This window comes from Hylobates moloch, unplaced genomic scaffold, assembly GCF_009828535.3.
Source record: "Hylobates moloch isolate HMO894 unplaced genomic scaffold, HMol_V3 SCAFFOLD_12, whole genome shotgun sequence".
NCBI lineage: Eukaryota > Metazoa > Chordata > Mammalia > Primates > Hylobatidae > Hylobates > Hylobates moloch.
Window position 1 is genome coordinate 95,140,978 of NW_026652287.1, and position 12,254 is coordinate 95,153,231.

Sequence of the window (12,254 nt, forward strand, 5' to 3'; positions counted from 1 at the left end):
AGCGAGAGAGCGAGGCACAGACAGGACAGAATGCTAAATGTTGAAATATGTACAAACTGTCATTGAAGGATTAATTTCTGTTCTTGCGGCCTCCCAGAGGCTACACCCAGTACGCGATATCCGAGGTGAATCTTTAAATATGAATTGGATTAGAAAAACCGGCAGGAGAAAATGTATTACAGGGAAAGAGAACTGAGTATGCCAAGCTTGGGAAGTGCGAAAGTACCTGGTGTGCATTTTTAGGGGGCAGGGTGTGGAGGGTGGCTATGTAAAGTGGCTTGATGTGGCTGCAATGAAGAAGCAGTGGAAAATGTGGCCATTTTACCAAAATGAAGAGTCTAGATATGAGGCGTTCATTAGGGAAGACAAGGGCCTGAATTTTGGAAATGAGAGACGTAATGGAATAATGGCTTGGACAGACACTTGTAAGTTAAAATCGAGGCAATGTTCATAGATTGAATGTGGTAGCTGAAGGAGAGAGAAATAGATTTCTAGAGTAAGGGTAACTTACACATTTTTTTGATTTCTGAATATAATAGTAATATATGCTCAAGGAACATTTTATTGTAGAAAATAAGCCCCCAAGTTAAAATCATCCATTGTCCCACCACCCAAAGATGGTAACTATTAACAGTATGGTATGTGTTCTTACAGACTTTATTTCTATGTAAATGTGTGTTTATGTGTGTGTAATTTTTTAGCCTCTATATTAGGACACAATGTGTGTGTGATATTTTTTAAAACAAAAGGTATACCACATAGAATTTTGTGTATATTTTTCACTTGACTTTATCGTGAATCTTTTCCCATTCATCATTCTTTGAAAACATTAATATTATAATATCCCCTCATGTGTATCATAATATAGCCTTTTTTTTCAAAATACCATTGTAATCAACAGTGATATAAGCCTATCTTTAACCACAACTCTGATTTTCCTCAGAATAATTTTTAGAAGTAGAACTAGTGGGTCAAAGAATATGAACATTTAAGACTTACACAGAAAGGTTATACCAATTCAGGTTTCCGTTAAGAATAAGAGAGTATTGGTTTCACCAAATCCTCAACAACAGCCTTAACAGTTTCCTTTAATCTTTGCTAATTGGATAGGCAAAAATAACATTCCATTGTTTTAATTTACATTTTGTGCATTTATACATTTATTAGCCATTTTTCTTTGTTTGAACATTTCTCTTCATATTTGTTGCTCATTTTCTTATTAGATGCTAGCTTTAAAAAAATTGACTTGCGTGAGTTCTTCATGTATTACCAAGCCTTTGTCATACTTGCAGAAAAATTTACAGTTTGCTGTTCGTTTGCTTTTTGATATACACAATTTTTATTGCAATATAATTTACATAAGGACAGGGCACAAATCACAAGTGTGCAGATGGTTATATTTTCACATGTTGAGCACACCCATGTAACCAGCACCCAGATCAAGAAACAACAGATGGGGCATGGTGGCTCACACCTGTAATCTCAGCACTTTGGGAGGCTGAGGCAGATGGATCCCTTGAACCCAGGAGTTTGAGATTAGCCTGGACAACATGGTGAAACCCTATCTCTACAAAAAAGACAAAGATTATCTGGGCGTGGTGGCACGTGACTGTAGTCCCAGCTACTCGGGAGACTGAGGTGGGAGAATCACATGAGCCTCGGTAGGTCAAGGCTGCAGTGAGCCATGATCATACCACTGTACTCTAGCTTGGATGACAGAGCCAGACTCTGCCCCAAAAAAATAAAAAATGAAAAAAGAAACAACATCACCAGCACACCAGAAGCTCCCTCCTCGTCCTTTCCATCACTACTCCCTACCCCAAAATGATCGCTATTTAAACATAATAACCTAGATTAATTTTGTCTATTTTTATTGTTTAGACACTGTGCATTTCCATTTATATACTCTGTTATTTCTGACTTTTTTTTTTTCCTCTCTGGCTTTATTTGTGAGATTCGTCCATGTTGTTAACATGAGAGTTTTTATTTCTACATAGTATTCCATGTGAATATATGATCATTTTTAAATTCATTCTTCTGTTAATGGTCATTGAGTAGTTCCCAGGTTTAAACTAGTGCTACTGTGAACCTTTTTGTATGTGTTTGGTTAAACATATTTCTGGTGAATATATATGTAGGAATGGAATTGCTGGGTCATAGCAAATACATAGATATTTCTGTAGATATTGCCAAAATTTATTCCAAAGTGGTTGTACCAGTTTATTCTCCTGCCAGGAATGTATGAGAGGTCCCATTGCCCCACATCCTCATCAACAGTTGCTAATTTTAGTGTTTTTCTTTTTATGATTCTAGGGGCTATGTCCTGGTATCTCCTTGAGGTTTTAGTTTGTATTTTCTTGATAAAGACGTTAAGATTTTTAATGTGTTTATTAGCCAATTGTATATCCATTTTGTGAAGCCACATCAAATTTCTTGCATATTTTTCTATTGGGTTGTCTCTTTTTCTTACTGATTTGAAGGAATTCTTTACATACACTGGATACAAGTCCTTTGTTAGAGATGCAGTTGGCCCTCCTTAGCTGATAGTTCCACATCTGCAGATTGGACCAACCGTGGCTCACGCCTGTAATCCTAGCACTTTGGAAAGCTGAGCCAGGCGGATCACTTGAGGCTAGGAGTTTGAGACCAGCCTGGCCAACATGGCGAAACCCCGTCTCTACTAAAAAACACAAAAACTAGCTGGGCATGGTGGCATGCACCTGTAGTCCCAGCTACTCCAGAGGCTGAGGCATGAGAATCGCTTGAACCCAGGAGGCGGAGGTTGCTCTGGGTGACAGAGTGAGATTCCATCTCAAAAAAAAAAATAAAGGAAATACTCTGGCCCAGTGAGGTGGCTCATGCCTATAATCCCAGCACTTTGGGAGGCTAAGGTGGGAGTATTGCTTGAAGCCAGGAGTTTGAGACCAGCCTGGTCAACATTAACAAGATCCTGCATATTTAAAAAAAAAGAAAAAAATTAACCAGGTATGGTGGTGCATGTCTGTAATGCCAGCTACTCCAGAGCCTGAGGCAGAAGATTGCCTGAGCCCAGGAATTTGATGCTGCAGTGAGCTACAATTCCAGCCTGGGTGACAGAGTGAGACTATATCTCTAAATAAATAAATAAATAAATAAATACTCAAAAATATTCAAAAAATAATACAAATAAAAAACTATACGGGATAACAACTATTTACATAGTGTTCACATTGTATTAGGTATTAAAAATAATCTAGAGATGATTTAAAATATGTGGGAGAATGTGTGTATGTTATATGCAAATACTATGCCATTTTATATAAGGGACTTGAGCATCCATGGACTGGGTATTTGCCCTAGTCATGTGACTAATTCCCCATGAATAAAGAGACAACTGTATATACCTCATATATCTTACCTTGGGCTATATGTGGCCTCTGCACTCTTTTAATCGTGTCTTTTAATGAACAGAAGCTCCTTATTATAATCCAATTAAACCTTATTCTTTTGTGATTAGTGCTGTTAAAAAAATATTTGCCTACTCAAAGGTCACAAAGATATTTTCTTTAAAAACTTTATTTGACCTTTTCCCATTTAGATCTGTCATCCATCTGGTACTGATTTTTGTATGGTAACAAGTGAAGATCAACATTTTTTTTTTCCCGTATGGATGTCCAGTTGACCTGGCACCATTTACTGAACAGATCATTTTTTCCCCACTGAACTGTAGTGTTGCCTTTGTCATAAATCAGGGAAACTTTTATGTGTGGATCTCTTTCTGGACACTTTCTTCTTTGCCATTGATCGTTTTGTTTATTCGTGTGTTAATACGACATTATTTTAATTACTATAATTTAAAAAATAGGTTTTAATATCTGATAGCATAAGACCCTTCAGCTGTATTTTTCTTCAAGATTGCCTTTGGCTATTCTTGGCCCATTATATTTCCGTATAAATTTTAGAATCAGCCTGTCAGTTTTTGTAAAAAAATAAAAAATAAAAATAAAAAAACCCTACTGAGACTTTGATTGAATTGCTTTGAAGCTATAAATTAATTTGGGGAAACTTAACATCTTTACAATATTGAATCTTCCAATCAGTGAACATTTATTGCTTGCCTTCTAAATGAATCAGGCAACTTCCCATCTCATTCTGTGCCCTAGGACTGATTTTACAAAATGAGAATTATCTGTTTCTTCAGAGTATAGCTAAATTGGCCTTACCTGGGGAAAAGAGACTGAATGTTGTCTATCAGCTCAATTTCTTTTATGGTTATTGCTCAGGTACAATTTTCTATTTTGATAACGTTTTTATTCTGAAAGGCAGTGTAATATAGTTAAAGATACGGGCTCCGGAGCTGGATAGCCTAAGAAATCCTAGGTCAGCTATTTATTAGTTAATGTGACTTTGAGCAGGTTACTTGTCTAAGCTTCAGTTTTTCTCCGTATTAAATAAAAATAACAGTAACTATCTCGTAAGGTAGTTGTGAGTACTAAATGATTTAATATAAGTGAATTACTTAGATGAGTACCTAACACATTGTAAACACTCAGTAAATGTTTCCTTTTATTAAATTTTTCCAGCAAATTGCTTTTTATCTAGGTTTTCAGTTATTGATATATTCTTAGTAGTCTCTTTAGTTTCATTTATAGCACAAATTAGATCTGATTGTTGTTATGTTTTTCTTTTTGTTTTACATAGATGTGCTGAAGTGTCAACTTACCAAATAGACTTTTCTTTTTTTTGAGACAGGGTTCCACTTTTGTCGCCCAGGCTAGAGTGCAATGTCAGGATCTTGGCTTGCTGCAACCTCTGCCTCCTGGGTTCAAGCAATTCTCCTGCCTCAGCCTCCCGAGTAGCTGGTATTACAGGCACCCATCAACACGCCCAGCTAATTTTTGTATTTCTAGTAGAGATGGGGTTTCACCATGTTGGCCAGGCTGGTCTTGAACTCCTGACCTCGGGTGATCCACCCACCTCAGCTTCCCAAAGTGCTGGGATTACAGTTGTGAGCCACCGTGCCTGGCCCCAGGTAGACTTTTCAAAAAATTAATTGTTGGTTTTGTTTGGTCAGTTCTATTGAATTTGTTTGTGGTTTTAAATTTTTTAAAATTTCTACTTTTATCTATTTCCATTCATCTATTTGTGTTTATTTTGCTATTTGTGTTCTGTTTTCTTTAGCTTCTTGAGTTAAAAACCTAAATGCCCAAAATAACTTGTAAGGCTATAAATTTCCCTGAGTATTGCTTCAGTTGTGTCACAAAAGTTTTGAAATATAGTTTGTCTCACGGTTGCATAAGTTCCATTTTTATTTCTTATTTAATACCCAAGTGTATAGTTGAGGGATTGATGTTATCATTGGTGATTATTTTTCTCCCTGTGTCCCTCAGACCCATAATTCCACCCTAATCATTATGGACTGCATCACTGTATTCCCTTGTCCTCTGGGTTCCATTTAGGTTCGGCCAGTGGGAAGGACCTGCAGATCAGAGGATGGAGGAAAGAGCACCAGAGAGGTTTGGGTGTTTCTTGTCTGAATTCTTTCCCTCTACAGCTACCATTGGTTAGTGATTGCATTCCTGTACCTAAAGCCACAACTTTTTTTTTTTATTTTTGACAGGGTCTTGCACTGTTGCCTAGGCTGGAATGCAGTGTTACCATCATAACTCACTGCAGTCTCCAACTCCTGGCTCAGGCGATCCTCCCACTTCAGCCTCTCAAGTAGCTGGGACTACAGGCGTGTGCCACCACGTCCAGCTAAACTATAAGTCTTATCAGGGAATTCTTGGGAAAGGCTTGGAGCAGCCATCTTATTTCCTGTGTTTGGGCTTTACCACCTATGAGACCTGTAACCCCCTCTACCCCCTATTACCACTTGCATTCAACTTAGATCTCAGGCCACTGACTGAGAAAGGCCTTCTTTTGAAGAGCTGAAAGCTTGTAAGGCACGTTGTCTTGCCATCTACCACTTGATTACTCAGCCAGTGGAACATATTTCAGGTTCTGCTGAATCAGCCCTACTTCTAGATACTAAGTACTGTGTCACCCATACATCCTAATGCACAGTGACTGGTTTTTGGCACCAGGGACTTGTTTTGTGGAAGACAATTTTTCCACAGATGGAGGATGGTTTCAGGATGAAACTGTTCCACCTGAGATCATCAGGCATTAGTTAGATTCTTATAAGGAGCACACAACCTAGATCTCTCACATGCACAGTTCACAATAGGGTTCCTGCACCTATGAGAATCTAATGCTGCCACTGATATTGACAGGAGGCAGAGCTCTGATAGTAACGCTTGCTCACCCACTGGCCCACCATCCTGCCGGCCGCGGGCTGTATTCCTAACAGGCCGTGGACCAGTACCAGTGCTGCGCAGGCCTGGGGGTTGGGGACCTCTATTAATGCAGTAAACAGAAACCTGTCTATGTGCCATAAGCAGAAAGGAATTTAACATAGGGAATTAATGGTTAGATTATCATTGGAAGGCCTACAGGATCAAGCTCTATCAAAGTTGCTATATGCTCATGAAGGCAAGAGCACGTGATCATGATCATAGTTACAATCCAGGAAATAGAAGCCATCACCACTTTGGGAGTCCAAGGCGGGCAGATCACGAGGTCAGGAGATTGAGACCTTCCTGGCTAACGCTGTGAAACCCCATCTCTAGTAAAAATACAAAAAGAAATTAGCCGGGCTTGGTGGCGGGCGCCTGTAGCCCCAGCTACTCGGGAGGCTGAGGCAGGAAAATGGCATAAACCCAGGAGGCTGAGCTTGCAGTGAGCCAAGATCGCGCCAGTGCACTCCAGCCTGGGCGATAGAGCAAGACTCTGTCTCAAACAAGACAAAACAAAACAAAACAAAACAAAACAAAAAAGCCATCACCACATCAGCCTCTCAATAACCTAACAAAGTGATACCTTGGTGTTGGAACTTGGAGTCTCTCCACTGTCTCTACCACACCTGCAGCTGTGTTACCAAGAAGCTGGAGAATCCATATTGGAATACTGCCATAGAAACATTTTGCCTCCACAGCTTTGTTTCATAGCAAAAAAAAAGAGAAAGAGGGAGGGAAAAGAAGGAATGAGAGAACAAACGGACAGATGAAAGAACAAGGCCAGCAGTGGGGGGATCACTTGAGGCAGCAGTTTGAGACCAGCTTGGGCAACACAGCGAGACCTTGTTTCTACAAAAAATTATTTTAAAGAATTAGCTGGGCATGGTGGCATGCATCTGTAGCCCTGGCTACTCAGGAGGCTGACGCAGGAGGATTGCTTAAACCCAGGAGTTCAAGGCTGCTATAAGCTTTGATGAGCCCACTGCACTCTGCCTTGGTGACAGATTGAGACTTTGCCTTTACTTAAAAAAAAAAAAAAAAAAAAAGAACAGATGAAACAAAAGCGAAAGAAGCAAAAAGTGGACTTCTGCTCTTCTTCCACCTTCCAAATCTCTTACACCGTACACCTACTTGGGGAAACCCTAATTTATATCTAGAATCCTAGCTGCAAGATAATTTGGGAAATTTCAGATGCAGCTTTCCTGCCTCTGTAACACAAGAGATACATTGGAAGAAGGATTACAGAATAGAGATTGAACAAGCCAATTTACCATATCTATCTTAGGGCCTAACCTCTCTTCCCCTAAGAAAATTTAATTGTGATTTTTTTTTGGTATATTTGTTGTAATACTGTTATTTTAATGATCTTCAGAGTAGAAATCCGACTCATTCATGTATTGAGACTTACCTAGAGAATTACATGCTGCATGAAAGTTAAAAACTTAAATCATGCAGAGTTTTGGATAATATTCTGACAACATCCCTTCCCTTAAAACAAACTCTTTGAGGTATCTTGTTTTAATTTCTGTTTCTTGGATTATTTGTAAATTTTACTGTATTATATTTTGGGTCATTTGTATTTCTTCTTCCAGTGATCACTTTGAGTCCTCTTAGTCTGAGAGGACTAGATGTGCACTGAAAGATGATATAAGAGAAGAACTAAGGGAGGAAAGAAAGAGTGAAGTGCCCAGGCCCAATTTCCATTTCTTGCCCTAGAATCTGATTACCCATTTTATCAGAGCTAGATTCCATATGTACTTTCAATGTTAATTCCGTTATATTGGAGCCTGACTCCTCCTTCTATAAGATCATTTGTTTTAATTAGACTCTTCTACCATCATTCTACTCTAAGAGGCTGAATTGAGAAGGACAGTATAACCTCAGTCTTGGACCTCTCAGGCTAAACAGCAACAGAATGAAGTTTAGAAAATGATGGATACTATGTCTAATGTGAATATTAGCAAAATAAGCATGAAATACCAAGATTGTTGTTTTACTCTATTATCATCATCATTAATTACAGTGTTTTGAGAGTAAGAATTCTCCAATTACTTTAGAAAGGTATTAAAATTCTGATGTTGCTTTCTTAACTGTTTTTTAGACAGAGTCTCACTCTGTCGCCTGGCTGACCTCCAGTAGATCAATCACTGTTCACTGCAGCCTCCATTTCCCAGGCTCAGGTGATTATCTCATCTCAGCCTCCCAAGTAGCTGGGACTACAGGCATGTGCCATCATGCCCTACTAATTTTTTTTTTTTTTTTTGAGATGGAATTTTGTTTCACTCTTGTCGCCCAGGCTGGAGTGCAATGGCGTGATCTCGGGTCACTGCAACCTCCGCCTCCCGGGTTCAAGCGATTCTCCTGCCTCAGCCTCCCAAGTAGCTGGGATTACAGGCGCATGCCACTAGACCCTGCTAATTTTTGTATTTTTAGTAGAGATGGGGTTTTGCCATGTGGGCCAGGCTTGTCTCGAACTCCTGACCTCAGGTGATCCATCCGCCTCGGCTTCCCAAAGTGCTGGGATTACAGGCATGAGCCACCATGCCCGGCCAATTTTTTGTGTTTTTTGCAGAGAGTGGGTTTTGACATGTTGCCCAGGTTCAAGTGATCGTCCTGCCTCAGCCTCCCAAAGTGCTGGGATTACAGACATGAACGACTGCACCAGGCCTTAAATTTTAATTGCAGAAACTTCAGGTCATTTATTCTGTCTTAAACTCTGCTATTCCTAGAGGGAAGAGTGCCTGGAAATAAGAATTTTTAAATCTGAAAGACTAATTTTTCTGCCTCTTTGCATCATTTGAAGTTCATTTAAACCATTCCTTTGTAACTTTCTTCTAGTAGGGACAATGTTGTATTAAAGGGATCTTTTACTCAAATCTCTTGCCTTGGTAACCTTATCCTCTGTAGGTGAACTCGTTACTGTTTTGGGTGTTTGTTTAAATTCATTCTTCCTCTTTTCTTTTCTTCCTGGCTGAGAAAGATAATTTTTGCCCATTTTATCATGATTTCTTTTTCTCCTACTTCTTTCATACTTCTGTGTAAGTTATTAAATGTTAACCCTTCGTTGGCAGAATGTTCAGCTTTTGCCCTTTTCTCCCATAGCATTTAATCAGTTAAATGAAAGGAAATGACTCTCACAAAACCTTTCACATTTAAAAGGAAGTTTTAAAAAATTTCTCTCTTCCTCGAGAGATTCCCCTTTCTTTGTATTTTTAAAAGTTATTATACATCTCTGAGGAACATGAAGGCATTTTTTCCCTAAGTAATAATTGTAGATTCTTTCTTATTTGTATTATTGATTTGACTAATGGAAGAATATTGTTTTTGTCTGTGAACATATACATGGACAGTATTTGCTATTTTGATAATGGAGCTTCCTGTCTAGAATAATTATAGATATAAAATTTAAGGTATTATTATATCATTTATTTTTTTAATATATCCTGAGTTTCAGTTTATCAAACATAAAGCCCTAAATTGTATTATTTAAAATAATCTTGTTCCAAGTAGTAGCTGAGATTAGAAGTATAGCAAAATTCATGCTATCACTATCTATAATAGGAATAATATTTACTAATAGTGTTATTAAATCACAACTCTATTGACATCAAAGATTGACCATTAAGACCAAGTCTAGCCAGATATGGTGGTTCACGCCTATAACCCCAACAATTTAGGAGGCTGTGGTTAGAAGATCACATGAGCTCAGGAGTTCAAGACCAGGCTGGGCAACATAGTGAGACCCTGTCTCTGCAGAAAATGTAAAAATTGGACAGTGTGGTGGCATGTACCTGCAGTCCAAGCTGCTTCGGGGCTGAGGTGGGAGGATTGCTTGAGCCCAGGAGGTTGAGGCTGCAGTGAGCTGTGATTTCAGCACTGCACTTCAGCCTCCTGGGCATTGAAATGAGACCCTGTCTCAAAACAAAAACAAAAACAAAACACCAACTCTGGTTTATAACCAAGATATGCAAGAAGAAATTCCATGTTTAATATAAATTATAAAAATTATTCTTGGGGAACAAGTCTGCTTCTTTTTTCTGCTTATGTTGTGTCATTTCTTCTGTTTTGGCTTCTTCACAGATCCTTGGGGCTCCAGTTTAGATTAAAATTTTATTTCTGTTTTACGTCTAAACATTCAAGAAAAGTAGGAAGTTCTCTCTTTTATGTATTTTTTATTGCATTTATTAAAATGTAAGTCCATTTGTCTCAAGCTATGACACACACAGTGCCTACATTATTTTTTGTGGTTACCTTGGTATTTTATGTGCAGCTATATTGAAGGTTTTTATTTTTTTAAAAGCATTGTGGAAAGAGGACCAGATGAGGAGTCAAGAGACTGACTGACATAAATTAGCAATGAAATTCTGAATAAATCACTTAATTTCTCTAGAGCTTGTTTCCCAGGATCATCCTTTATACCATATCCTTTGGTATGAAATTTTTCTTAAATCCATTCTAGGGGATCGGAAACTATATAGTGGGTTGGGTAAAGGAGAGTAGGCCCTTAGAGGCTTCCATTAATTAGGAAATACAGGAAAAGAATCTACTCATTTGCAGTCTCTTTTTATATTAGAAATCCTGACTCAATTTTAGTTTTCCTTGGTTCTGTACCAGGTGTTCTCTGAGTTCCTAGAAGCAAATCATGCCTTACGGATTTAGGAGAAAAGGCCCAAAGCTCAGTGTACTCGACAGGGGCACAGTGTTAGAAAGTGTACTAACTTCGACCAGGCGTGGTGGCTCATGCCTGTAATCCCAGCAATTACGGAGGGTGAGGCAGGCAGATCGCCTGGGGCCAGGAGTTCGAGACCAGCCTGGCAAATGTGGTGAAACCCCATCTCTACTAAAAATGCAAAAATTAGCTGGCTGTTACAAATGCAAAAATTACAGCTGGCGCCTGTAATCCCAGCTACTCAGGAGGCTGAGGTAGGAGAATTGCTTGAACTGAGGAGATGGAGGTTGCAGTGAGCTGAGATCACGCCATTACACTCTAACCTGAGCAACAGAGAGAGACTCTGTCTCAAAGAAAAAAAAAAAAAGAAGTGTACTAACTTCATTGCCTCTGGATTTTTTGAGTATTGCTTATAGTATACATTGAGACTTCCTGTTGTTATTATTATTCCCACTATAGGAAATCAGTGTGCCCATTACTTTTTATTTGAAACAATATATTTGAGGACATCCTTTATTTTAAAATCTGCATTGTAAGTTATGTAGTTGACAGAATATAGCCTCCTATCTCTTATTGTTGAGGTTTTTGCTGATTAATCCACAACTTTTAATATTATATCTCATTAAGACCTTTATTAAAATGGATTTTTTTTCTTTTTTCTTTTTCTTTCTTTCTTTTTTTTTTTTTTTTTTTTGAGACAGTCTCACTCTGTCACCCAGGCTGGAGTACAAGTGTTGCAATCATAGCTCACTGCAGCCTTGAACTCCTAGGCTCCAGCTATCCTCTCCTCTCACCTCATCCTGTGTGAGCCATTGTGTACAGTTATCGCTCCTTTTTTTTTTTTTAATTTTGGGATAAGAAGCAAAGGAAATAAAGTTGGATGTTATCTCATAATATCCAAAAATTATATTAAAGTTTACTGCATGCTGTCCTCACATCCAACATTTTGCCAGTTGTGTTTGATCTTCTGGCCTTTGTCTTAAAGCAGTTGAAAATGAAGTTTTGCTTCCTCTCCTTGCTTCTGCTCTGCATTCATTTAAGTGACCGATAGGTGCCAGTTAATTAGCTAGATTTGAAATAATATTAAAAGTAGCATCATAACCAAGGGGATATCAATCTACCATTGCTGACTTCTCTCCATTTAGTTAAGACAATCCACTGCTGTCCTTGCTTTTTAGTCAACAGAGTATAAAAGCTGTGTAAGTCAGTTTTCTCCCATTGCATCTCTTAGTCTTTTGATGGGTATGTTTGATTTTTATTTAGATTTT

At 38.5% G+C, this 12,254-nt stretch overlaps 1 protein-coding gene across 1 annotated transcript in view; it reads left to right on the forward strand.

The window, feature by feature from the left end:
• The window catches only part of VEZT (vezatin, adherens junctions transmembrane protein), an 83,699-nt gene that overhangs the window by 923 nt on the left and 70,522 nt on the right, over window positions 1-12,254 (forward strand). Inside the window, exon 2 of the mRNA XM_032170934.2 lies at window positions 5,439-5,495. Within this exon, the coding sequence (XP_032026825.1) occupies window positions 5,439-5,495 (57 nt within the window). The remainder of the gene's footprint in view (window positions 1-5,438; window positions 5,496-12,254) is intronic.